Raw genomic sequence first — 23,502 nt, 5'->3', positions numbered from 1 at the left:
AAAATTACTACCGCAATTGAGGGATTTCCCTGACTGATCGTGGGCGCAAAATAAGGTGGAACTAGGTAGCGCCCTTAGCCATGATTACCACCTCTCATCTCTATTCGCCCGCGCGAGAACTCGAGCTAATCATTTTTTTCTTGTGCACTTTAAAGAGGAAAATGAAAGTGATCGATATTCTTTGAAAGAAGAACATCAGAAAAAAACCCATTGACCGAAAGATGTATATATTTTGTGGTTGTGAATCGATATTATGAAGATGAACAAATTTCGGCAATGCATTTTTTTCAGAACCCTGAAAAATTCTAATTTCGATCTACCTTAAGCTAAAGAGGTTGCGAAATTTGGTTTAGCAAGGCAAAAATCGCTAAAAAGCTGGTAAAATCGTAATCCTCAAATATTGAGGTTCCAGCTTCACTGTCGATGCGAAAGAGAAATCGTGTATTTTTTTTAATACGCTGTTCATTATAAACTCAAATCAAATGACTTTGGGTGGAGGTTCCGGTGAAATGGTGGTCGAATTGCCATCCCATGTTTTGTCAAATAGTCCCAAGGATCATGTTCAAAAATAGTGTGACATTTAGGGAACTCAAAAATTGAGTATTTCTTGAATAACTTGGGAAATATTTCAAATAAAACGTTGAAATTTTATATGATGATCGGTATTTACACAAAGAACATATTTTGATGAAAAAAATGGTAAAATGAGTAAAATGTGTGGCTCCAGGTCCAAATATGTCCAAATATGTGTTTTGTCAGCCACCTCAAAGGAGGAAATGGTTTGTTTGAAAATGACACTTGAATCGGTAACTAGAGGTATCATATTATCTCAAAACAGATAAAGGAGCAACATTTTGAAACTGGTTGGTTTCAAAAAGCCACCAGTGTTGTCAGCCACATAAACGACTCATAGCTTATCTTGAAATATCTAACCTAGTGAGCCACTTAATTTCGCTCCAAAACAATTGGAAAGGTTAATCGTTCTACTTATGCTTGGTGAAAAAATAAACTGTTAGCCACCAAAAATACTCATTTTATTAACAAAATTGTCAGCCACTTTGAAAATGTCACAAAACAGGCCTTTATTTTTGAACACGATCCAAGTTAGAGCAGTTGACGGTAACTACCGTAGAATCGTCCAATATCGACATGCGTCTTGTTATTTCGACATAGCTGTAGGTTGGTTTTCGAAATAAAAAATCAAACATAAACAAATACATACCAAAGTTACCAATCAATCACTAAATTGTACTCTCCCTATCACGTCACAGATTGTTGATATATGAGAAATGTGTTATTACTTATGTTTGAAAAGAAAAATTTAACGATGTATAGTCATCACTAAAAAACTAATTAGCATGCTTTCAACGAAGATATCCAAATCATAACAACATTTTGCATGTGAGGAATTGTTTATTACCGTGACCCGTAAATAATAAAAAGAACCCGGTTTCCTTTTGAATTTAATGTGACCGCCATACTGGCCATTACGACGTGCGGCCTCTTAGTGCCTAGAGCGTGTGTTTGTGATAAATAAGGAAGGGGAAACCAGGCAGACTAAGCGCGCAAATTATTTTTATCACGTGACTTGAATTGTAATAAAGTTGTAAAATTTTAATGATGGGCACGAGAAAGATTATTAAAGTTTGCATGCGTTTCATGTTTCATATGCATATGTTGTGTAAAATTATTTATATAATTTGGCTGCTTTTTGTATTAAAAGAATTGCAATGTTTACTGAACTTCTAGTTTGATGGATGGGTGAACTTGTTTGATAAGAATGATACCAAGAATTTCATTCAAGGTTTGTTTTGATTATTTTACAGATCCGGTGTCGACTTTAAAGGAGGTGTGTCGATATTAGACGATTCTACGGTATGGGCAAGCACCCCATTCATGGAACAACATTTTAGCTTAAAATCGAAATAACCATTCACTGCTGTTCCCCTCAGGCAAAATCGTTGATTCTGTAGAGGTCACGAAATTGCCGAGTACAGACATTGAAGAAAAAAATTCAAAATGGCTGCCGAGTGAGCACTGACAAAAACAAAAAATCAAGAGACTTCAATTGCCTACTACAGCAGAATAAGACAGCGAAATGCAGTAAAATAAAAAGTAAACAAACCTTGAACCTTTTGTTTTTCAAAATAAAGAAAATATTCTAGCTGCAGTAATGTTTATATTCAGAAATAAATCCATTTTCCACCAGACCTACAACAACCACCAGCGAGGTTTCAAACCACGCTGTGGCATTACTGGCAATGAATTCTGACTTAAAAAATGTTGCTCCAGTTCCCTGGAAAGGGTATGATTACACTTCCAAATGACTTTTCTTTACAATAACATTTGTCTTCTCACAAATCCAAAAAGATAGGCTATAATACCAACACGAGGGTCAACTTTTTTACAACAAACCATCAGATCAAACTTTATAAAGATCAACCATGTAAATGTCACTTGTTTTTGTAATATTTGGATGATATTAAAACCTTTTTGCATATATTTGGTTCTTCAAAACCATTTCCCTTTCCCGCAGCAGGCTTTGAAGTTCATGCTGACCCCCAGTTTTTTTTGCGCGGTAATCTAGAAAGGCCTTTAGTGCGGTATAAACAGATGATTTCATTGGTTTAAAAAAGTCAAAACATCACGTGATCAGAATCATGATCGGAGTGAACGGAAGACATGGTCATACGTCATATGATATTTTCCCGCGTTTTAATTCGGCAAAGTTTAGTAAACTCGACCACGTATCAATGTTTTGATTTTTCAAGCGGGGATTTCTGTAGAATGATAAAATATGGCTTGGCTGGAATGGACACCATAACAGCAGTGCATTAAAAATGATAAGGCGAGGGGAATTTGATGTTCTGTTTACCGTCGACCACCCGCATGCTCTAGAGCCGCCGCTCAAAAAAGTTCATTATTTCTTAACAACTCATTATTTTCTTCTTATTTTTTTTCCTGTGCCAAGCTATCCAAAACACTCAAAGTGAATCAAAAATAACATCTTCGCTAACAAAATATGCGCCTCGAGTAAAAAACATGGTTCCAATCATGTCCGCGAATGGGGGCAGGCATTTTTTTAAGCAGTGGGTTGCTACAAGCGCGTTTTAGACGCGTCTCGAACGCGATTGAATTTTCGCACATGTCCAGGGGATGTCAATCGAAAATTTCGATTGTCAAACCAATCAAATATAATCGAAACCAATCGAAGTGATTGACCGAATCGATCGAAGCCAATCGAAGTGATTGATCGAAACAATCGAAGTCGATCGAAGATTTACATCATTTTAAGATTGATTTGGTTCGATTGGCTTCGATTGATTCGGTCAATCACTTCGATTGGTTTCGATTATATTCCAAATTTTCGATTGACATCCTTTTTTCTTAGTGGACTAAATAAATAGCCCAAACAATAACACCACGTGTGATCAAATCAATCGAAGTAAATCGAAGTGATTGTTCATATCAATCGAACTCAATCGAAGTGATTGATCGAACAATCGAAACCAATCGAAGTGATTGATCGAATAGATCGAATCCAATCGAAGTTGATCGAAGATTTACATCTTTTTCCCATTTTGATTGAATTCGATTGTTCAATCAATCACTTCGATTGAGTTCGATTGATTCGAACAATCACTTCCATTTACTTCGATTGAATTCGATCGATTCGACTCCAAATCGAATTCCATTACCATTGAGTTCGATTGACATCCCCTGGACATCATGTCATTTTGATTCCGAAAGTGAAGAAAGCAGCTCGATTTTACGGGCAGTGGAATTCAACTTCATTGGAGATGGGAAGCACCAGGTAGGAATAATGAATAATGAATAATGAAATTTTGGCGCATCAAATATTTTTTGCAACGCGACGGTAAACAGAACATCAAATTTCCCTCGCCTATAATAGCGACTCCAGAAGTCATGCAACTTTCGTTGACGTCAAACCAAATCCAAATGTTTCATTTTCCGTGAACTTTGAACCCTTGGAACCGGTTTTTACTAAATGAAAGCCCGTGATCTTAGCTTTCCAGCGGTATATAACACTGTGGACACGGGCTAGACGGCAAATTGGTAAAATGCCAAACGTTTTGCAACATTTTGAAAATTGTTTGCCGACGGGAGAAACATTTTTTGCAAGTATCGAAGAACAAATGTGTCTGGAAACGGAGGAAAATGTATTTGGAGGCTGAAACTTTGTATGTTTATCAGAAAAAGGGTGAGGAATTCAAAAATCACAATCGCTAATTCTAATTCTTTCATTTTCATGTAGTTTTTTTCACTTTTTTTGCTTCTTTAGCATGGGAATGTCCCAAAAAAAAGTTTTTATTTCTGCCGAAATGGATTTTCTTTTCATTTGGGGTTTCTCCTTTCAGAAAAACTTATTCTTTACTCATAAGTTTTTGTTCCTCCATTTCCAGAGGCCCCTTGAAAATGGGTCCTACCACCTTTTTTGACTCATTTCAACCTTTTCCAAGCTATTTTCTTCAAAAACAAAAATAAAACAATGCAATGTCTTCTTTTTTCAAAAAAAGATATATCTTTTGTTATTTTGATAAATATACTAAATATTTTACAAATATTTTTATATAATAATATTTCAACACCATCAAAGAATTCTCCCTCCAAATTTGAGGTCTCTAGCTACACTAGAAAAAGAGATATGCAAAATTTAAGAAGCATGACTGGAAAATTTTTTTTTTTTCTTTTTTGACACATTTTTCGAATTTTTCCAAGCTATTTTCCTAACCTTTTTTTTGACATTTTTAGTCAAATTTTTGACACTAAAATTTGAATATCTTTACAACCACTTATCCTCTGGAGGCCTATGACCCCTCATTTTCTTTCTTTTTCAAAGCTCTACAAGATAGGATAGGTTTTGAAAAAAAATTAAAATTTGAAAAATCTTCTGGAGTTGCTACCTATAAGTAAAATTGGCTCAATTACCACACTCCGAAATCCCAACATCATCATAAAATAACAAGAATAAAAATTTTCGCTAATGAGTTCATAAATCAGTCAGTAAAAGAGTAAATCATAGCATGAATTTCTGAAAAAGTTACAGTAACTGATAGAAAAAAAGAGAGAAAAAACAAGCTTTTTTCCACACCACACAGTCACAGACAGAGTGCCAGGGCCAGGCCCAATTGATTGTTTGGTTCGTGTCCTAGAAGCTTTGAAAAATGGGTCGGTCGGTCGGTCGGTAGCTAAAATTGGAATCTTTTTTTCATTTTCCCACCAAAAACCTCAATTTTTGAAATTCCTCTAGCAATCGTGCAATCCTGGAATCCATACGCGAATGTAAAGAAATAGCCTCGCCTAAAGCCTGGATCCACAAAAAAGGCACGCGCCGCGCGCGATCGATCGCAAGATAACTTCTAGTTGGAGATTAAGGCGATGCGGCGTGTGCTTAAAGGAATACAGCTGCAAGTCTCTGCTTTTAGGTGCTTAATATTTGTTTTTAAGTACATGGTTACACCGGGACATTTTCTGTGTGCGTGAAGTGGATGTTGTTTATAGAAGAATGAAATCAGCCAGTCAAAAAAGAACCGCAGAGATAGTAGTTATCATGTGAAAAGGAGGTAATTTTTTTCTTTCCGACTCAAAGTGAAACACTTTTTCTAGAAAATTTAGAGTCGGTCGGAGGACACGAACCAAGCTATCAATTGGGCCTGGCCCAGTTCAATCAATACAATCTGCAGTAAAAAAAGAAACATAAAAAATAAAAATACATTTAGGGGCAATATAATCTTTATAATGAAATGAAAAACATTTACCCTTCTTTGATAATCAAAGTGTGTTCATTGGAAGTGTGGCGTGATGTGATTTGAGTGAAATGATGAGATGAATGGTGGCGATACATACAGCGATCTTTTGACTTGACACCACATCGCTGAGAAATTTGTTTGCTGATCTTGCAGAAAGTTGTTGTTATTTTCAAACAAAATTACGGCGCCGAAATAACAACCGTCCAAAGAAAGACTTAATATGAAATCACTTCGGTACCGGCAATAAAGCATATATTGCATACATTAACATAAATTATGCTATAGATTGTTGCCCTTTTTGAATAATTAAGAATGATCGCATCGCATTTTAATCAGGGGGTAAAATTTCTTTGATCTGTCCATCTTTTGTGAATAAATAGCAATATTTCAAAAAAATTTAGGTTATAAAAATTAAATAGTTTCATCAAAGTGCATAATTTCTAAAAAGTTTACAGCAAAGACACTTTGAGACAAGGAATAAGTATATAAATTTGAACTCATCACCCTTACGATTTCCTTTGTTTTGTTTATGTGCGCCAATCGATGCTTCTTCATGATCTATTCATTGCACACGAATGAACGGTAAAATGTCGGACGAAAATGGCTGACGAATTTTGCCCCTATAACCCTTCATAGTTTGGTAAATACTGGTCGTTTGGAATTGTTTTATTTGGTAAGAAGTTTTCGAAAAGTTGTGTTTAAGAATTCTGGTTTGGATGTGTGTAAAAACGGGAGGTTTACATTAGGCTATAAGCTAGATAAACTTTGTTTTGTTTTGGTTTAAGAACGTCCATTCTTGAATAACTTTAGACTTTCTATGCTTCCCTTATTATGCGAATTCATGCTTGATGTGAACACATTAAAGCCTAAGTTTTGTTGAAAAGCTATTTTGAAGTTCTGGACAGTGGTTCTGAAAAAGGAAAAGTCTTATTAAAGATATGGTGACAAGAATTTTGGGCATTGGAACGGATATATCATGTGGGGAACCATAACCATTTTGGCATTTTAACATTCACTCAAGTCACCCTCCCTCTTTGATTTACCTTTAAAAATTGATCAACAGGCTGGTAGCTCAGCCTGCTTAGCTTGTTACTGTAATTTGGTCTATGATGAGGCTCATCTAAATAGTCGTTTATAGGAGAATGTGATGGTCTATTGAATAACAAATTACTCTACATACTATATACCAGACGTCCGCGCTCGATAGGATCGATCATCGGAACGGCTCGATGACGGATCGATATGTGATCGATGGATTACTTAACGATCCGGATAGGAGATCGATGGAAGATTCAGCCATTAAAAAGTCTTGAGTATCGATCCTTCTTTGATCCATTACACGCTTTTTTTTTAATAAGAATAGTGTACTTTGGTTTAGGGTGAGCATTATTCTTATTTTTCTATTGTTCTAAACAATAGGCCTATTGTTTTAAACCCGAAATCTCACCCTGATATTCTTATAGAAGTTATTCTTATAGAAGAAAAAGCGTGTATTATCGAGCTAGTATTTCTTAGCGATCGATCGTTAATCGATTCGTCATCGATTGTTATCGATCGTAAATCGAGTATGAGTCAATAGGGTCAATAAGATCGATAAAAGATCGATGATAGATCGATAAATAATCGATAACTAATCATAAGCTTAAAAAAATCTTGAGTATCAATCCTCTATCGATCTCCCATCCGGATCGTTAAGTAATCCATCGATCACATATTGATCCGTCATCGAGCCGGTCCGATGATCGATCCTATCGAGCGCGGACGTCTGGTATATATACATTATACATTCTCTCAGCCAGTACAAATGGGATAAATTATTTTAGTCTCTAGCTAACTGCTGTGTTGTAAAAGACAGTTAGTGAAAGTACCTCAATTTTATGCATGTTCAAAGTTCATAATAACGACTTTCTTTCTTTTCTATACGTCATTTTTTTGAAGCAAGTTTTTCGTTTTTCATTTTCACATTTATTTATGAATGAAATTTTCAGAAGATGCTTTATTCGATATGAGCATTCCCATTTCTGTAAAATTGTGATTCCCGATGGTTGCGACGAGCGAAATAGTGGCTATGGGTAATTCCTTTGTTCTTTTGCTATTTTCTTTTGTTCCATGTGATGTAAAGACGCTTCAAAAATTTAAGTACTTCCACTAACTGAAAGACAAAGTACCGTAAAAATCATTAAATAAAAGAAGAACTAGAATCTCAAATATTTTCATTTTGAAGAATTGGTGCAAAAAAGTGAAACACGGAAAAGTTTCATTTTGATTGCTTTAAAATTGAAATTTTTCTATGGTTAGTTTTTCGCACAAACCCCTGTAACTATGGGCAAGCACCCCGTTGCTAAGATGTTGGCTTGAAATCGAAAATGAAACCACTGGGTGAAAACAAAAGTAAAATCGGCCTGCACTCCAAATCCTGTAATCTTGATATACGAGTTTAAGTCTATACTGGCTGTACCAGAGTGTACCTCGTGTATAATTAGCGTAGAACAGTTTTCTTCCGTCTCAGACGGATTTCCGTCTCACTGAAGTTTAAAAAAGCAAATTTTGTTTCAAGTAATGTAAAAACCAGCCAAATTTGAAGAATCTGACCATAGTTGGAGTGTTATTAAACTCCGTTTCTGTCTGACAGGAGAATCTCTGCTTTGACCACTGGTAGAACACACTGTTGTCATAGTTGTTTAGGAGAGTGTAACAGTCTATTGATTAACAAATTACTCCACATACCGTAAGTTGGTCTAATGTCTACATCCCCCTTCTAGTTTCAACACCCTTCTTTAGAGATCGGGATAATTGGAATGTCAGAATCGCTGATGGAAACTATTCTTCTTTGCTTAGCAATCAGAGAGGAAAAGATCTTTTGTCTATAAGTGAATTCTGACCTTCCTATTATTCTCATCTCTAAAGAAGGGTGTCGGAATTAGAAGAGGGATGTTGACATTAGACCAACTTACGATACATTACTTTCCCTCAGCCAGTACAAACAAAATAAATTTTCTTGCTCCTAGGTAACTACTGTGTTGTAAAAGACAAATCAATAAGATGAAGTAATCATTAAAAAAAATCTGCTTGAGTAATTTTGAATGACTAAAGACCGTGGCGTTCCCTGACTATTGCCTGTAAGTTGAAAGTCTGATTTCACGGGACCTATGAGATGGAAGATTGGTATCTCTCCTAGCAAAGGGTCCTACTACAATGTTTAAGTCGTTAAAAAAAATTGATCACTTCACAACTTCACCTCTTCCTTCACTTACAAAAATTTTATGGCAGCACTTTTAGTTCTTGAAAAGTTACCGATTCTACAGTTCTAGGACTCCAAGTTTTCTGGGATATTTATTATAAGGTTTATGGCCCCTCTATCAAGTATAGGAAGGTAGATAAGGAAAGTTCGTACTGATAAGTATAAATAATTTTCAGTGAATGAAAGTATTACAATTTCAATTTGTTTTAACTGAGATTAAACCTTAAAATCATTAAAAACCCTAATCGTTTTAGAACAAATAACAGTCCCACGCAGTATTTGACACTAATTAAAAAGATTCAATGTAATCTACACACTTAGAATCAAACCACTGGATTATTTTAATTTTTGGAATAGTGAATCTTCGGTCTTGAGTTGATATAGGTCAAAAAAAAATTTGATTAACTTTGCATTCAACATGCCTCAGAATACAAAGTTTCTCAAGTTTGAATAAAAACTAATCAGGTATTTGTGACCAACCGGAACCAACTATCATCCTGAATATCAACCCAAACAAATGTACGCAATATGACATTTTCATTCATCCTGATTCATCATAAGCTTTGAGGAAATGGAAATAGATTTTTTCATTTAAAGATAATATTTGGGGTAAAAGGAAGCGACCAAAAGGGTGGCACCTCCTAATCTGGCACCCGATGTAGAAATTTTCTTCCGACACGCTAAAGCTCTGAAGGTCGGGAAAATTTTCAACATCTGGAAGGTTTACATTACGGAATTTCGCCTGACCATGTAATTTTTTAGAAAATTGGGCCCGAGTGCAATTTGGACAGGGAAGATGTCATGGCCGACAAATTTGGGTCAGAAAAAACTTCAAAAGGTTTCACGAAATAAATTCAAATACAAAACTTTTTGGAGAAGGAATCATGCAAAATATTATCATTCTTTTCATGATGTAGAAATACTCAAATAAGTATTTTTCCTTCTTTAAACTGATCACAGAAGCAAAAACAAAATAGAAATAACATTGTACACAAAAAAGCCTGAAAGAAGAGAAAAGTCATAATCATCATCTATAATAACACTAAAAGAAAAACTGAAGCTATAGAAAATGAATACTAACCCTCAATGAACACTTTTGTGAAGTTTGATAAAGATTTTATCCAAAAAACTTCAGTTCTGGAACACTGAAGTCGGTTTGTTGGTTGTCGGCCGGTGGACAACAGTTATATTTGGAGGACGGTCTAAGATAGATAACAAAATGAAAGTTACTGATAAAAGCCTAAGCCCATAAGGAACATACCTGCTTTAGTTTCTTTGGTCTTTGAATGGTATAAAATTTGAGAAAGTGCAGAAAAAATCAGCCATCAAAACAAACAAAAACAAAAGTTATGATTATCAACTTTTTTGTGGTAGAAACACATTTTTTGGATTGGTGCATATACAGAAATTACACTGGATACTAAAACTAATATTCAGGGAGTGATAAGTACAGTTAAACTACAAAAAATCCATCAAAAGAAACCAAGAACAACCATACAGCACACATTTTTTGAAAATTACATCAGCCATGTTGTTTGTAATTTTGGCGACATACTCATGACGTGGTAACTAACGACAGTGATTGGATGGTCTTTTTGAGGCGCCAGATCTCAAAAAATCAATTTTTAAGCGTTCAGCACGGCCCCCAAAATGAGGGCTAGACTTATGTTGGCACATCAATGGACGACTACTATCCCTCTCCGATGGGATATTGGCCCGCTCCTTTAGAGCTTTAGCGTGGGCGGCCGCCAATACGCCATCGGAATATCAGATGCTGAGTCAGATGGGTAAAAGCTACTTCTTTGCGCAACGATAACCTCCAAGCAAAATAAAAGATTGAAAGTTGTTTCAAAATGTGACCTCAGATTCTATTGCTTTTGTAAACAAAAAATGGCAAAGTTGATTTCAACAAATTTATAATCGTTTTGATCTCATATAGTCGCGCGGCTGAGGTCGAAAAACGTTTCATTTCGTGATACATATTTTAGATTCCAAAAAAAAACAACGGAAACTCGCGAATTAGTATGTGTAGATTACAAAATCAAAAAGTTTCCACGATATTATCGTGCAAGTAACGAGTAATTGGCGATTTTTTGCGTTTCCAGGCAAAATTGCAAGGCCTGGAAGGGGCCTGGAAATTCATGATTTTTGGGGGGTCTTCAAATTAAAAAAAGACCTATACCACATGATAGAGCTCTTCAAACTGAGCAAAAAAGTGTATTACACCAAAGTCCCAACTTCTCTAGATCAAAAGTTATGGGCCTATTTGTGGTAAAAAACTGATGGAAAACAGGGAATTTCCCCACAATCTGCATTAATTTATGCAAAATTAAACACCTTTTTGACCACAAATAAGCCCATAACTTTTGATCTAGAGAAGTTGGGACTTTGGTGTAATACACTTTTTTGCTCAGTTTGAAGAGCTCTATCATGTGATATAGGTCTTTTTTTAATTTGAAGACCCCCCAAAAATCATGAATTTCCAAGCCTTGCAATTTTGCCTGGAAACGCAAAAAAATCGCCATTTACTCGTTACTTGCACGATAATATCGTGGAAACTTTTTGATTTTGGAATCTACATATACTAATTCGAGAGTTTCCATCGAAAAAAGTGGAATCTAAGAGGTGTATCACGAAAATCATTTTCTAGCCACTTTTTTCGACCTCAGCCGCGCGACTAATAGTTGAAGTTATGAAAATTATTGTTTTAATACTGACAGTTTCTAAGTTTGAGTAAAGAAAACGATTTAGTTTAATTTCATTACTGACAGTTTCATGTTTTATTCAAACAATCCTGTTCGATAGTTTTCGGAATTTGCTTGATCACGTTCAGTGGATGGTTTGACTGTTTGTTAATGTATTGAATAGTTAACAACTTTCTTGTTGCATTCAATCACAAAACCTATCGCCAAAAATCACATGGAAAACCATCCGACAGTGCCCACCGTTCAACCGTTCGTCACTGAAATGCTCACTTTGTCTCACGGAGAAACTTGAAATCGCTACATTTCCGAACCCTGACAAGCTTTTGAATTCTAGGAATGAACTGATCTCAAAAGCCGTCATGTGAACAAGTTCACCTTAAAATTTCACAACACCAAGGACTAAAATGACGTCAATTTTTAACGAAGACCCTGCAATATTATTTCTTTGTAAGAGCAAAGGAACTTTAGTTTAACAAAAATTTATTTTCAACTGAGGATTGTTTGAATAAGACATGAAACTGTCAGTATTGAAACAATAATTTTCATTACTTCAACTATGATATCACGCTTCCGATTTTGGTTAGTTTAGCACTCTATTGATGGATAAAAGCATCGTATCATCAAAATAATCGTTTTGATCTAAATATAGAAAACGTTCTATTTATTATATGCATAAAAACATTCGAAAGAGTACCAACAAAGGCTCCTTTGTGTGAGAAATGTGTTTTTTATTAAATATATCTTATCGTTTCAAAAACTTTTTCTAATCTAGTCGCACTTTTTTTTACATACGCATGCGCATACTAATGCCAGGCTAGTGCACATGTGTGAGCGTTTATGAAATATTACTGACTCAGCATCGTCGGACCTTTCAATCAAAACAAAACCTAAGACCTACAGTGTTTAGTGAGGTCTGCTACCACAAAAATACTTCAGATGGTGTTAAAAGCATGAAATTTTGCACAGATGATCCTTAGAGACTCTAAAACTTAATTTTAAACAGTAAGACCAAATTTCACCACCCTGGCCACCTGCCAGATGACATCAGGTGGCTGGGCAAAAAATTATTTTTTTGAAAATATTCAAAATCTAATGGTTCCAGCGGAAAGAGCATGAAATGCTGATGAAAATCGAGGTATAAAACATGCCTTGAAAATCTTCCTATCTACAGTTATGAAGGTTTAAAGTTTTGTGATGACGTCATCATAAGCCTTTGCAGGTAAAACCTAAAAATCCCGCAATAACGGAACTAGTTGACCAATTTTAGTGTTTTATACATGAATCCATGTCAAAATTCTAAGTTCCTTCTGATGGTTGGGTCTAAACAACATAGAAAGGCTTAAAACATCTAATAAAATTAGTTGGTTGTACACTGTCTTCCAGAAGGGGGAACACTGCATTTGATTTGCCATGTAAATCTCAAAATCTAAGTTTTAGTATTCTGTAGGATTTTTAAAGCTTTTTATTGAATTTGAACATCAGAATCAGAAAAAGCATTAAATTTTGATTTGAATTCATGTTTAAAACACCGCTGGAACCATTAGATTTTGAATATTTTCAAAAAAATAATTTTTTGCCCAGCCACCTGATGACGTCATCTGGCAGGTGGCCAGGTGGTAAAATTTGGTGTTACTGTTTAAAATTAAGTTTTAAACCCTCTAAGGATCATCTGTGCCAAATTTCATGCTTTTATCACCATCTGAAGTATTCTTACGTTTTTATGTGCTAACAGACCTCACTATGTTAGGTGAAAGTCAAAATATGAAATAAAAATATATAAATATCAAGGTTTTTATTAATGATAAAGTAGCCAAGGTTCTAAGCCAATAGTATTTCAAGATGTATCAGGGTGTATACTATTAGTTTAGTTGCAAACAAACTTTGAAAAATATACTTGCCATTGCCTAAGAAAACACTCTAGTCCATTAACATATTCCAATTTGTTTCGCAAAAATGTCACTAGCATGATTCAAGCTTAATTTTAAAATATAGCTAAGCATAACTGTTTTCCTTCCAAACCTGTTTTCTAATTCAAATATGCTATATGCTGAGAAATTTACTATAGATTGATTTTGTTTGTAATTTGATGACATGCCTTAGATTTTTGGAAAAAATAATCAGTTTAGTAGAGATATTGATACAGACTCTGTTGTTCTGAATCGATTATTTAGAATTCTTTGGTTGATAAATGCTCTATGTTATGATTATAATGATTTCTTTTTTAGGTACAAAACTCAGTGAAAAATGGCAGACATAGCAGAAATGTTAAAGACTTTACAAAGGCAAAAGCCTCCTATGGATTGTCCTCTTTGTGGAAAAGAGTATCGTAGCTTCAGTGGTATAAGCTATCACATCATAAAATTTCACCCAAATGGGCAAGCAACGCAACCGACCACTCCTTACAATACTTCTTTTTCCAATTTCAATACACCTGCAAGCTTAAAGAAACGACCACTCTCTTATGCTGATTCCCAACGTATGGTTGAATTTGATATAAAAGGGAGTTTAGTGAGAAGCTTATTGAGTGATCAACTTTCCATTGAAATCGAATCCGAAAAAACTGAACAAACTGAAGCAGGTGAAGAAAATGCAACTGCTCTCCCTGAGATCAAAACATGTCCCAAGAGTCCTGCTAAAAGCACCCCAAGGAAAAAATGGCGTGGTAAATCTAGGCTAGTACATCACAAACAAAGATCTGCATTAGTTGAAATGAAACGAAATTTACAATTACAAGAAGCAAAGAAGGTTACATTACCTGTTGCCATGTATTCCATTATCCCAGAAGAAGATATCATGGAAAAAGATGTACCAGAACGAAAATCATATTTCAGATACATTGATCGAACGTCTGAAGAATTAGATGAGGATGTAGAATATGGAATGGACGAGGAAGATTACATTTGGTTAGAAGGGTTGAATGATGAACGTAAAAATAACAGTCTTGCTCCTGTTAACCCTGAAATATTTGAAATGTTGATGGATAGATTAGAGAAAGAATCTCATTTTGAAACACGAACTGTAACTGGAGATCCATATAACATGATTGACGAAGATGCTGTCTGTAGTATATGCTGTGATGGAGAATGCTCGAACAGTAATAGTATTTTATTTTGTGACATGTGCAATTTGGCTGTTCATCAAGAATGCTATGGTGTACCGTACATCCCTGAAGGACAGTGGCTTTGTCGAAAATGTTTACAATCCCCTTCCAAGCCTGTGAGTTGTGTATTATGTCCAACCAAAAGTGGTGCCTTCAAACAAACTGATAACAACCAATGGGCTCATGTTGTTTGTGCTTTGTGGATTCCAGAAGTTTGTTTTGCAAATACAGTATTTCTTGAACCAATTGACTCTATTGCTAATATTCCTCCAGCTAGATGGAAGCTAGTTTGTTATATTTGTAAGAAAAAAAGTGGTGCGTGTATCCAATGTTTCAAAACGAACTGTTACACTGCTTTTCATGTAACCTGTGCACAACAAGGTGGTCTTCACATGAAAATTGAAGCTGGAAGATTAGAAAATGGGCAGCCCACTGTCAAGAAATTTGCATATTGTGATGTACACATGCCTAAAGATGCAGCTCCAGGTTTTGGTACACCTTCCCATAGTGATTACGCCAGTGACGAAGACAGTGACACATCTTGTCATAGTAAAGTCTCAACTCATAGCAAAGCTTCAAATGCCTCTGCCCTCAAGAAATCTGCAGCTTATCAAACGCCTTCGGCAAAGTTGAAAGAAGTTCAGAAGAAATTGTTAGAAAAACAAAGTTTCAAGATGCCAGCTGTACACATCCCTTTTGTTCCCGCCCACAGGTAAGTCAAACATTTATTTTGATACGTTAGTTTTTCACTTTATCTATGTATTTTTTCACAGAGGAAAGGTAAGTAAGGATGCTAAAGTATTTTAAAAACACTAATACGGTCGCTTTTTTGGGATTTTCCTCCTGATTTGAAAAATCTTTTAGTAGAATGATATTGTACTTTGAGATCTTTAATTTCATGTGATTATTTCTTTTTTAAACATTTTGAATATGAAAATATTTGCATTCTTTACAGGCTAACCAAGATTGTATCAAAAGTGGCTATCGCAAAGAAATCACAATTCATTCAACAACTCCAATCCTATTGGATGCTGAAACGTCAATCAAGAAATGGTGTTCCCCTCCTCAGAAGATTACAAGTCAACACTGGTTCAGGCATCAATCGAAATCAACGGGAACAGGTGATAAACATTGATACGTTGTACCTTTTCTATTGTTTGTTGTATGTAAACAAGAAGGCCATATAATATGGTTATGTTCCATGTTTAAAATCAAGGACAAGATTTGACCCAATCAGAACCTGTGCTAAATGTTAAAAGTGTTAATGATGTTGTTTGCTACCTCTAATATTTATTTCCATACTTTTCAGACGTTGGAAGAATGGAGCCAATCCAAAGAGCTGAAAGAACAATTGCGTTATTGGCAACAACTGAGACATGATTTAGAGCGTGTACGTCTTTTGATCGAGTTGATCAGGAAGCGTGAGAAAATCAAGAAAGAACAGGTATGTACTGTACGTAAAATTTTCATGATTGTTTTGTATTGCTTATGTGCCGTTCTTCATTAGCAAATCGATAATGCCTAGGTTATTGGGTTATTGGGTTATGAAACATAGATATTGAGTCAACTCTTTATTACAGGTATTGGGTTGGAGACTTTATTTCCTATCTTTTTCTTTTTTGGCTACCGTATTCAATTTTTAAAAAGGAGTTCCCGTTTTTCTTTTATAAAATATGCCTAATGGAATAAATCCTTTGAAATGCATTTAAAGGTGATGATCCTTTAAAAGATATTTTAAGGTCGAGATCTTCTAAAACTCTGATTTTAAAGGATACCATTCAACGTATCTCTTACCATTTGCTTACACAACTTCCTTAGACGAAAAAAGAACAACGCTCTCCTTTCAGCGCCGATGGAGCCCAAATTTGAGATATTCTTTTGTTTATTATTCTGCTTTCTCAGCATATATAGAACCATGCCTTCTTTCTACAACATGAAAAAAAAGAATATCTTCGATCCTCTTTTTGCGAGCTGTCCATCACAGTATGTTTTTCTATCTTTGCAGTATCGTTTGAAACAACAACTGGTGGACATGAAATTGAAACCACAACAATTAGAGATGGAACGCACATTGATGATCCTCCAAGAAAGAGATACAACCAATATATTCTCTGAACCTGTCAAACCTGAAGAGGTGACCATTTATTTAATGTTCTCTACTATGCTGGTTTGAAATTTGAATATTTTTGTGTCTGAGCAACCATAAGTCGTTATTATAGATTTATTTCGCCTGCAAAATGACTTAGACTTACTTATGTTCCTTACTACTTTTTACCTAATAGTTACTTTTGTTATTCTTTCCCAGGCTCCTGACTATCACGATTTCATTAAAAAACCGATGGACTTTTCCACCATGCGTCACAAACTGGCCGAGTATGAATACATGAATTTCGAACAATTTGAAACAGACTTCAACCTCATGATCCAGAATTGTCTCTCCTTCAATCACGAGGACACAGTCTACTATCGCACAGCCTTGCGTATGAGAACGCAGTGTAAACCTATCCTTAAAGCAGCCCACAAACGCATTAAGCAAGCGTGCATTGACCCACAGACCGGGATACACGCTGAACAGCCGCAACCTGCCGCCGCTACCGAGACAACACCCGAGGAAGGTTAGTGTATTAATTGTTGGTATTGTCAAAAATGTTTTTTTGTTCTTTAAAAAGCGCAACACTACTTATAAACATGCCTAAACATAGCCCGGGGTCCACTTAAAGCTTTTTTATAGACTGAATGACGCGATTAAGTTAAGTGGCCCGGTAGTATATGGTATTATGCTTTTGTTTAGGCGGACTGTAAAACAGTCGAAACGTATGCTAAAACTGACACTTCTTCATGAAAAAATGCAGGGTACTTGCTTGTCTTGTAAAATAAAAGTGTCATTCTTTAACCAAAAAATCTTCTCGTGTCACATTAACGAAAGTTAAGCGTTCTACTGAGTGGTTGGTTCAAAAAGATATGCAGTTAAGGCTCTCTAATTCGAACCTTTATTAATCGAATTCTTTTGTAATTCGAACTGAAATATTGGTCCCCTCAGCTGGAAAGTCGATTCGAACTTTGTCTAATTCGAAAAAATGTTTTGTTCCTTTAAGATCGAATTAGACAGAGAGTCAAATGTATTTGTAATGTTTTGATAGAAATCACGAAGATGATTGAAAACCCCTTCATGACAATTGATGAGAAGATTGAAGACTTGGAAATCAAACTTGAGATTACCAATGGTATCAAATCAGCATGTAAGTATTCGCCAGTTCTATGAATATTATCTGGATAGTGAAAGGGGTATTAAGACCATATTGAAATCTCTTATAATCATCGAAGCCAAAACTATTTTGGATTTGGATCAGATAGAATTCGTATTTACGGTAGCGTGGAGCTCCCAACCAAGCTGTAACTTCTTCTCTTCTTTCGTTTCAGTGACTCGCTTAGCGCAACAGAAACTCCTTCGCAAAGAAATCTCCAAACTGAAGCGACAAAAACGTAGAATTGTAAGCCATTAATTAAACGCACACTAAATACGTAGACGTCTGCAACCGTAGGTTGAGGTGGCCTCGCTTTTTTTTATATAAGTTAGGTTGTTAGGTTGTTTAAACTTACTGACTTTGTTCTTGTTATTTTTGACGAGATAAATTCGACTCAGCTGATGCTTTTTTATTCAGTATCGCGGGAGCACGAAATCTAAAGGAAACAGTTGTGCGAAGTCTAAATACAGGGGTTTGTACGACCAGTTACACCTAGTGGGGATGGGATCTCATGAGTGTCGTTTTGCAAATGTTGATAAGATTTTAGTTATTTTTCTCACCGGGGACTAATATTTGGCCGAAGGTTTTACAAATAGTCAGGCAGTTAAAAGTAATATTTTTACTCGTTTTTCAGGACAATCCTTTCAGCCCTGAACATGACGAAAACGGAGAAACAGGTAAATACCCTTATTTTAGCTCATCACAGTTGAAAATGTGTACTTCACTGATAGTATTTCCTCTTGATGAGATGACATCAAGTCCTTTGTTTGAGTGAACTTCACCCAATTAACTAACCTTTTCTTTTCTTAAAATCTCATTTTATTTCATTTCATTTCCTAGCTTCATCTTCAAACAAACTGATTCACCGTTTCAAAAAGCGTGGACGAAAGCGAGGCTATCACCATGACAGTACAACAACGGACACGAAATACAACGGAGAAGTAAAAACACCGGACGACGATTCCGAAACAATACATGAAGATCAAGAGAATAATTTACCGAACGGTGATGTTAACGACATGAACGGTGGTGGCCTGGACACACCGAAAAAGAATGAAAACGGTGGCCCTGTTGGGTCTCTTACTTTCACCTCACCGGAAAAGATAGTACAAAATCCGTCACCGGGACGAAGTCGTCGCAGCGGCATACTATTCAAGAAGAAACAATATCAACCTGCTAAGCCCAGTCCCCTCGTGTTATACACCACTACAACAAGTGAAGACGAGCAGGGCTCTAATTCCTCTTCTTCGCTCAAGTTACGTTTGCGTGTGGATAGCAAGAGCAAAGGGAGCGCTACATCATCAGGCGAAGAGTCGGCCACCACTAGAAGTAAGACGAACCTTCATCGAACACGATCGCACGACCCGACCGTCAAATCCTCTTGTAGTGGAGATGCGCTCACTAACGGTGGTGACGTGTCGCCGCGGAAACGTAGTAGCGGGCGGACGCGGTCTCCTCACAAACGACACACGCGTGATCACACAATGTCTGCGCCGACGTTGAACGGAAGCACGCAACACAAAGACGAAGAAGCCATTGATGATGATTGTTTTGTTGACGGCGTGGAAGACGCGACGGAAGACAGCACCTCGTCGCCTAGGAAACGTACCTACACCGGTAGCTCCGCTTACTCTGATACGGACGGTCCACCAAATGAGATTGGTCCTCATCGACGACGTAGCCACAAACGTGGTCGCCAGAAGCGTCCGAAGTTGTCTTTTCGTCAAGAGTTTGCACACTTGGAAGGGTTGAACGATATCAAGTATGGCGTTTACATGGTGAACGAAAAAGAAACCGACCTCTTGGATCCGAAGATTGAACCCAAAGTGTTGGACTTTTTATCACTGATTTGGGCCAAATGCAAAGGATATCCTTCTTACCCTGCACTGGTAAGCTACTTCACCTTCGTGTATAGTTTTATCACTACACGTTTTTTTATATAAGAACATAAGGCTTCAATGGCTAAAATATTAAGAACAAGTTTAGAACGTTTAAAGGCTAAAACAGTTATTTTCTTAGAAAAAAGGACAAAAATAGTCGCGGTTGGTCAAATTATTATATTTTTTTTATCGGGAATTTAATTTCGCGGTTCGGCGATTTTTGAAAAATTCGCGGGAATTTTATTTCGCGGGAATTTAATTTCGCGGTTGCAGGATATTTTTGGCCAAAAGCGTTATTAAATAAGCAAAAAACCTGTTTTAAGGCTTGAAATAGAACGAATTTGGGGGAATGCGTGAAATAAATTAAATTTCGCGGGAATTTAATTTCGTGAATTGACGATTTTGTAAAATTTGTAAAAAACCGCGAAATTTTGTTCCCGCGAAAATTTCTCCACTTAAGGGCTCTGACCATAGTGAATTTTTCATATTTGCCGTGTTTAAAATGTATTTTCTGACTGATGTAAGCAACAAAACTATGGCATGTTATACATTTTCTGTTAGACAAACTATTCCTGAATCTGAAAATTCAAAAATTGCATTGGAAAAGTTTGATGAAGAAGAAAATGAAGACTTTAGCGAGGAAGAGTATTTCAACTTTGAAGAGCTTAGTTTCGGCGAAGAAAAAACATTTTGAAAAATTTTTCGCAGTAGATGGTGTATCTTTTAGCGAACAATAAAAATATTTGCGGAAAATTTTTGTAAATGCTTCTTTGTCTCGAAATCTTCAAAATAGTGGTTTTTCATGAATTTTTCATCTGGATTTTGTTAAAAAAACAGTCATAACTTTTGACACATCTTTTTAGAAAAATTTTCTGCAAAATTTAAAATATTTCAGTTCTTTGCGGACAGTTTGAAAAAAGCTTGAAACAAAAAGTTTAATTACCCATTAAAACTTAGCACTTTTTATAAAAGAAGGTGATGCGACATATTATTAACGTCTTTTTAAAGTTCATAAGGTCATTTTTGCAATTAAGTTCTTAATTACTCTTAAGGGATTTGATTAAAAAGCAATTTATAAAGACAATTCTTTGTTAAAGTGTTAAAGAATCTAAAACATAACTTTTATGTTCAGATACTAAAATCTATTTTCTGACTATGGTCAGAGCCCTTAAGGTAGTGAAAATAAGAACATGCTAAGAACATTTTTAGGCTTGAAACTCAAAAAGTTAAGAACATCCAAAGGCTTCAAAAATTTTGGATGTTCTTATAAAAAAACGTGTACCTGGAACAAAGTAGATTCCTTTGGTCTTCATGTTCTGTCTAATATTGATTATAGCTTCTTCGTTGGAATGTGATAATTTTGAATAAAAGTAGTCCTCAGACAAGAACAACACCATTCATCTACAAGATCTTTTGCTCATATCTTGAGTATTACCTAGTGTCTAGAAGTAATAAAAAGTTATTCATTGCTGTATTTTTCTGTTTGACAGACGATCGATCCGTCAATGCCGCGGTGTGGATTCCAATCGAATGGTGTTCCAATTCCCATCCCTCCTTTGGATGTTCTCGAAATGAATGACGAACTGGACCGATATCTCATCCTCTTCTTTGATGCCAAACGCACATGGTAAGCCTTATTAACACAAACTTTCATGCTGCGGTTAGCATCACTCTGAACCATCTAGAACTCGTACACTTTCGTCTTCAACGCACACAGCAGTGAAAGCGGAGAACGAAATTTTTATATGAAAATACATGTTTTTTTATAAGCATAACGCTTATAAGCATATGAAGGCATAGATTTGCAGATTTCTTAAGTATAACATAAGCATATACGCCAGCCTGAAATGGTTTCATGTGGTCAATTTTTTTCTGTTCAAAAAGGTTCGGAAGTGGTCAAGTAAAAAAAGATTCTGAGATTTTATTAAAAAATGAGTCAGGTGAATCAAAAGCATATACCATACCAAGCATATGCTGTACCTGGATGCTTTGAAAGCTTAAGCATACTCGAACGTAACCAAGGAGCAGACACTTGCTTATAAAAAAAACATGTACCCCGATATAATTTCTAGTCAACAAAACATTCTGTGTATATTTGATCACGTTTGATTTTCTTCCACAGGCAATGGTTACCACGTGATAAAATCGAACCTCTTGGCATTGACTCTCGCCTTGATGAAGTGAAGCTTGTCGAGTCTAAAAAGCCTTCTATGCGTAAAAACGTTCAAGAAGCTTACAAACGAGCCATCGGGTTCCGACGTCGTTTAGAAATCGGGGAAAATAGCGATGAAGAATTGCTACCCTCCCCAACGGAGCATCACGACGAAGAAGGGTTCGCTCAATTTGACGACCCATCGCCTAACGAGAACACTTGCCCGTTTTTCGATACTGAAAAGGAGAGCGGCGAGAAATGTAACGGTTTCAAGGAGGACATTGACTCTGAAGCTTTGAAGCGATCGCACAGTGATGCGTTCTCTTGAGCTATGTTATTTATTTATGACAGTTGCAGATTTTTAGCAAAACAAAGTTTTGACGCGAGTTTCCATTGATCAAATCGAGTTTTTGGTGATCAGTTTTGATATTTCCTACAACAGTTTTTTGGTATTACAACTTTTGGATACGTTATGACACTGTTTGACGTTATGATGGTTGAATTTTACGGTTGAAAGTGCGAGTTGCTTGGACTTTCCGTAATACTTTGTACGCCAATGGCTTTCTCTTAAGGTTTTTCGGAATTTTTGAGAAATTTTTAACGATTTGAATTTTGAAGGGCTTGCTGTTAAGTAAGAGTAATTTTCAAAATTTTATTCGATTCGATTGGTGTATTGATGTCAATATTTAGGCTGATCGAGAAATTTGGTGAAATATTTTTTAAGGTTAAACACAATATTTATGTTGAGGATTTTTTTTTTGCTTATTGATATACATTATATATTCTTTTTTTGTGAATTTAAGTTTTTGCTTTTTATTTTAGAAAAAGTTTTATTATTTTTTAAATTAAAATTTGGAAATTCTATGCAAGTTTTAAAAAAAGAAATTTCACGTCGTACATGAAATTCACAATCACTCGTTTCAATCGGTTTAAACTTTACGATTACTTTTTGCGTCTTTTCCAAAACAAGACTCGCGAAAAGGCTCAAGATTGCTTAGATTGTGAAATAATAACAAAAAGGAAGGTTTTTTGGTCTAAAAAACAATCAGAAAGCCATTTGCCATTTTTCATGTTCACTCCTGAATTTGAAGCCATGCGAAATTTTTCATTTTCTTGGCTCGTGAAAGTTCATCCGATTAAAAGTTTTTCCTCGAAAAAAAACGTAGGAGGTCTCTTTGAAGATAAGAATGCGATATTGATTGTCTCGTGTCATTTCACTCTTGTTATTTAAAACATTGAGACTCGAAACGTCAAAAGTTTAATAATAATCAAGAACAAAGCTGATCCAGGAATGGCTTTAAGCAAAGAGGTCAAAGCAGAAAAAACATCTCAATTTCGCCGTAAAATAAAGAACAGAATTTATAACAATGTGAAATCCAAAAGGAAATAAGAACACAAACAAAACTCA

General features: G+C 35.7%; 2 protein-coding genes across 6 annotated transcripts in view; one reads left to right on the top strand and one right to left on the bottom strand.

The window, feature by feature from the left end:
* The window catches only part of LOC136798639 (GRAM domain-containing protein 4-like), a 55,244-nt gene extending 45,010 nt beyond the window's left edge, over positions 1-10,234 (bottom strand). The window contains exon 1 of one of the 2 annotated variants that reach the window (XM_067055284.1): positions 10,094-10,234. The gene's annotated coding sequence lies outside the window, so the exon portion shown is untranslated. Of the gene's footprint in view, positions 1-5,780; positions 5,938-10,093 lie in introns of those variants that run through there. The other variant, XM_067055283.1, reaches the window with a different exon arrangement.
* Positions 6,258-22,998, top strand: LOC136798634 (peregrin-like). 4 transcript variants are annotated; one of them, XM_067055276.1, is made up of 12 exons: positions 6,258-6,411; positions 13,943-15,529; positions 15,773-15,938; positions 16,127-16,270; positions 16,823-16,951; positions 17,123-17,432; positions 17,958-18,056; positions 18,238-18,308; positions 18,697-18,739; positions 18,903-19,951; positions 21,433-21,569; positions 22,065-22,998. In XM_067055276.1, the coding sequence occupies exons 2-12, from the start codon at positions 13,962-13,964 to the stop codon at positions 22,420-22,422; spliced, it is 4,074 nt and encodes a 1,357-aa protein (XP_066911377.1). In that variant the 5' UTR covers positions 6,258-6,411; positions 13,943-13,961; the 3' UTR covers positions 22,423-22,998. The 4 variants fall into 4 exon arrangements, with proteins under 4 accessions (XP_066911377.1, XP_066911376.1, XP_066911379.1 ...); XM_067055275.1 differs by having other exon boundaries at positions 6,258-6,444; XM_067055278.1 differs by having other exon boundaries at positions 6,261-6,411; positions 16,127-16,261.
* The last annotated feature ends 504 nt before the right edge of the window (positions 22,999-23,502 follow it).

Source organism: Clytia hemisphaerica, unplaced genomic scaffold (genome assembly GCF_902728285.1).
Source record: "Clytia hemisphaerica strain Z4C2 unplaced genomic scaffold, Clytia hemisphaerica genome assembly, whole genome shotgun sequence".
NCBI lineage: Eukaryota > Metazoa > Cnidaria > Hydrozoa > Leptothecata > Clytiidae > Clytia > Clytia hemisphaerica.
Note: the sequence above shows the minus strand (reverse complement) of the source record. Positions and strands in the feature narration are given on the sequence as shown.